The sequence below is a fragment of the Echinococcus granulosus genome (genome assembly GCF_000524195.1).
Source record: "Echinococcus granulosus chromosome Unknown EG_S00013, whole genome shotgun sequence".
Taxonomy (NCBI): domain Eukaryota; kingdom Metazoa; phylum Platyhelminthes; class Cestoda; order Cyclophyllidea; family Taeniidae; genus Echinococcus; species Echinococcus granulosus.
Genome location: NW_020170393.1, coordinates 776,910 through 779,425, shown reverse-complemented (window position 1 = coordinate 779,425; position 2,516 = coordinate 776,910). Strand labels below are relative to the sequence as shown.

The 2,516-nt window shown below is 44.8% G+C and overlaps 1 protein-coding gene across 1 annotated transcript; it reads left to right on the top strand. All coding sequences in view use genetic code 11, as the record gives it.

Annotated features, from left to right (window-relative positions):
- Positions 1 to 829: 829 nt before the first annotated feature.
- Positions 830 to 2,008, top strand: EGR_02802 (Innexin unc-7; the record flags this gene model as incomplete). The annotated part of the gene is made up of 1 exon (XM_024492051.1): positions 830 to 2,008. One exon carries the CDS (start codon positions 830 to 832, stop codon positions 2,006 to 2,008), a length of 1,179 nt encoding a protein of 392 aa, XP_024353545.1.
- Positions 2,009 to 2,516: the final 508 nt, after the last annotated feature.

Sequence of the window (2,516 nt, the reverse complement as noted above, 5' to 3'; positions counted from 1 at the left end):
AACTCCTTTGTTGAAATTTTAACAATGTGAATTGCAGGTGAGAAGGCAAAGAAGCGGATCACTGGATTAATTATTTACATGGGGGAAATATTACCTGTTTATGGCCGCTACATGCTGCGTGGCGCTATCCCTCCACCTAAAGAACGAACAGCCTTAAGTAAAATTTAAGCATATACCAGATATGGTTTTTTCTACAAGTGTGTATCGAGAAAATTGTAGAAAGAAACCAAGTAAGACAGGAGCGTTGTTCCACAAGCTACATTTCGGAAAGGATCAAAAGACGGTCCGTAAACAACCGTGCCCAGACAATGTCCTCAAATCGCCAGAGGGTTCAAAAAAAGTTTTTGATTTACACAGTTTACCTCAAACCATGGTTTTGTATTCAATAGTGCGTTGAATTTCGAAAATGGTCCCAAAGGACTACCAACCCTTACAGCCCAGATGATTCACTGTTTCAATATGATACCGATCACCATTACTTCATTCAACGCTGCTCAAAAGCAAAAATTATTATTTTTAAACTAAAACCAATAATTTCACATTTTATCAACTTTTTTAAATGGAACAATTTTATATTGGGTACGAGTTGGTGGACACAAATTATGTAGAATTCATGTCACATATTTGTGACGCACGATTAAGATACGAAAATTGGGAATCAACATACACATGTACATATATGGTACTGCTAGGGAAAGATAAGAAAATTGATGCAATATATGCCAACTAACCTTTATGGATGTGACGGTTTTAAATAAATGTTGACACAAGAAAGAAAAAGGCCCACTATAATAGGGTGTATCTTCTATGCATTCAGCTCTCGAGCATAATGGAGGTGTCGTGTGACATTGAGATGATACGCGATCCGGACTCGCGGAAGTCTAACATCACCTATGTGGCGCGTCACATAGAGGATGCGCTGACATCGCAACGCGAGTACCGCGATGGCTGCGGTGTCAACTGCCGTCAGGCGATGGCGCGCTCCTGCTGCTTCTGGTTCGGTAAACGGTATGGCAACTACCTTATCTGCCTTTACCTCATTACCAAAGCCTTGTACATATTCAATGTGGTCGGGCAGTTTTTTCTAATGAATCGAATTTTGGGCACGAACTACACCTTCTATGGCCTCGACCTCATCCGCGATATTGCCGAGGGGTATCTGTGGGAGGAGTCGGGCAATTTTCCTCGTATCACGCTTTGTGATTTTGAAATCCGCAAACTAGCCAACAGCCATCGCTATACTGTCCAATGTGTCCTTCCCATAAATATGTTTAATGAGAAAATTTTCATCTTCCTCTGGTTTTGGTTCATCCTCGTCTCCGCTGTAAGTATCAGCTCCTTCCTGTACTGGTCATACAAGTCCAGCTTCCGTTCCAACCGAATCCACTTTATTCGGAAGTTTCTCAAGCTTCGAGATTCTCTCGAGCCGGGCGAGAAGAAACGTAGCTACGCCTTCGTGGACTCCTATCTTCGACAAGACGGCGTTTTCATTCTTCGTCTTGTGGCCCAAAACGCTGGTGAACTGGTAGCCTCAGAGATTGTGGAGAAGCTATGGCAAATGTTCAAACGACGTCAATCACTACCGACCACAGAGAAAGTAAGAGCTAACGAGGTTGGCTGGAAATCGGGTGTTTCAGGGCACTCGCACATTCACTCCCCACCAATGCGGGCCCCTCGAAGCTCCGAGCTCTCTCCCACCTCCATCACTTCACCCTCCATCAATGCGCCGACAAATCATGGACCGAAACATCCCTTCGGAAGTGGACTGCCACCCCCACCATCTGTGCCTGCGGCACAGTATGCCATGCCTCCTCCACTTCCTCCGCCACCAGGCAGCGCCGCATCTGCATCAAACAGCGTTGTCAGTGGTTCAACTTCGAGCAACACTCAGAGCACTGGGCGATCTAAGAGCGGCTCCAAACACTCCTCCCTGCCCTCCAAAAAACTCGGCGTGAAAAGAAACTTCCATAACCGAACTATTGAGGAGGATCCGGGTGAATTTGTTTGATTTTATGTTTCTACGTCCCCGAAGACGCAAATGGCTTATTGGCAGCAAATAAGAGCAAAATGATGTCAGATAATTCCTTTCCCACTTGCCTTACAATATTGCTCTGATAGAGTCAACCATATCTATATATACATATATATTTTTAAAGAGATTTCCCACCTACCTGCCTACCCGCCTTTCGTTTCCTTCTTCCTATCCCGCCCCCGGCTTGCCTCGTTTGACAGTGTACCGTTCCTGTATGCCCAGATTCTTCCATTCCATTTGAGTAATACCGTATATAAGAGGACGTGTCGGATGGGCCTCCTCCTAAGACCACCAACACTGTGCATTTTGAAAATGGTGCTATCTGAGCGGCCTTATATTATCACTAGGACGACTATTAATGCAGAAGAGCATTTAAATGAGCCCATCCATGCGCTCCTCACCGAAGGACATCACTTCTGCTTTTGTTATTGTGCATTGTGTGCTTGGAGCAAAAAAAAGAGGTGTGATACGAAGCAGCGTATTG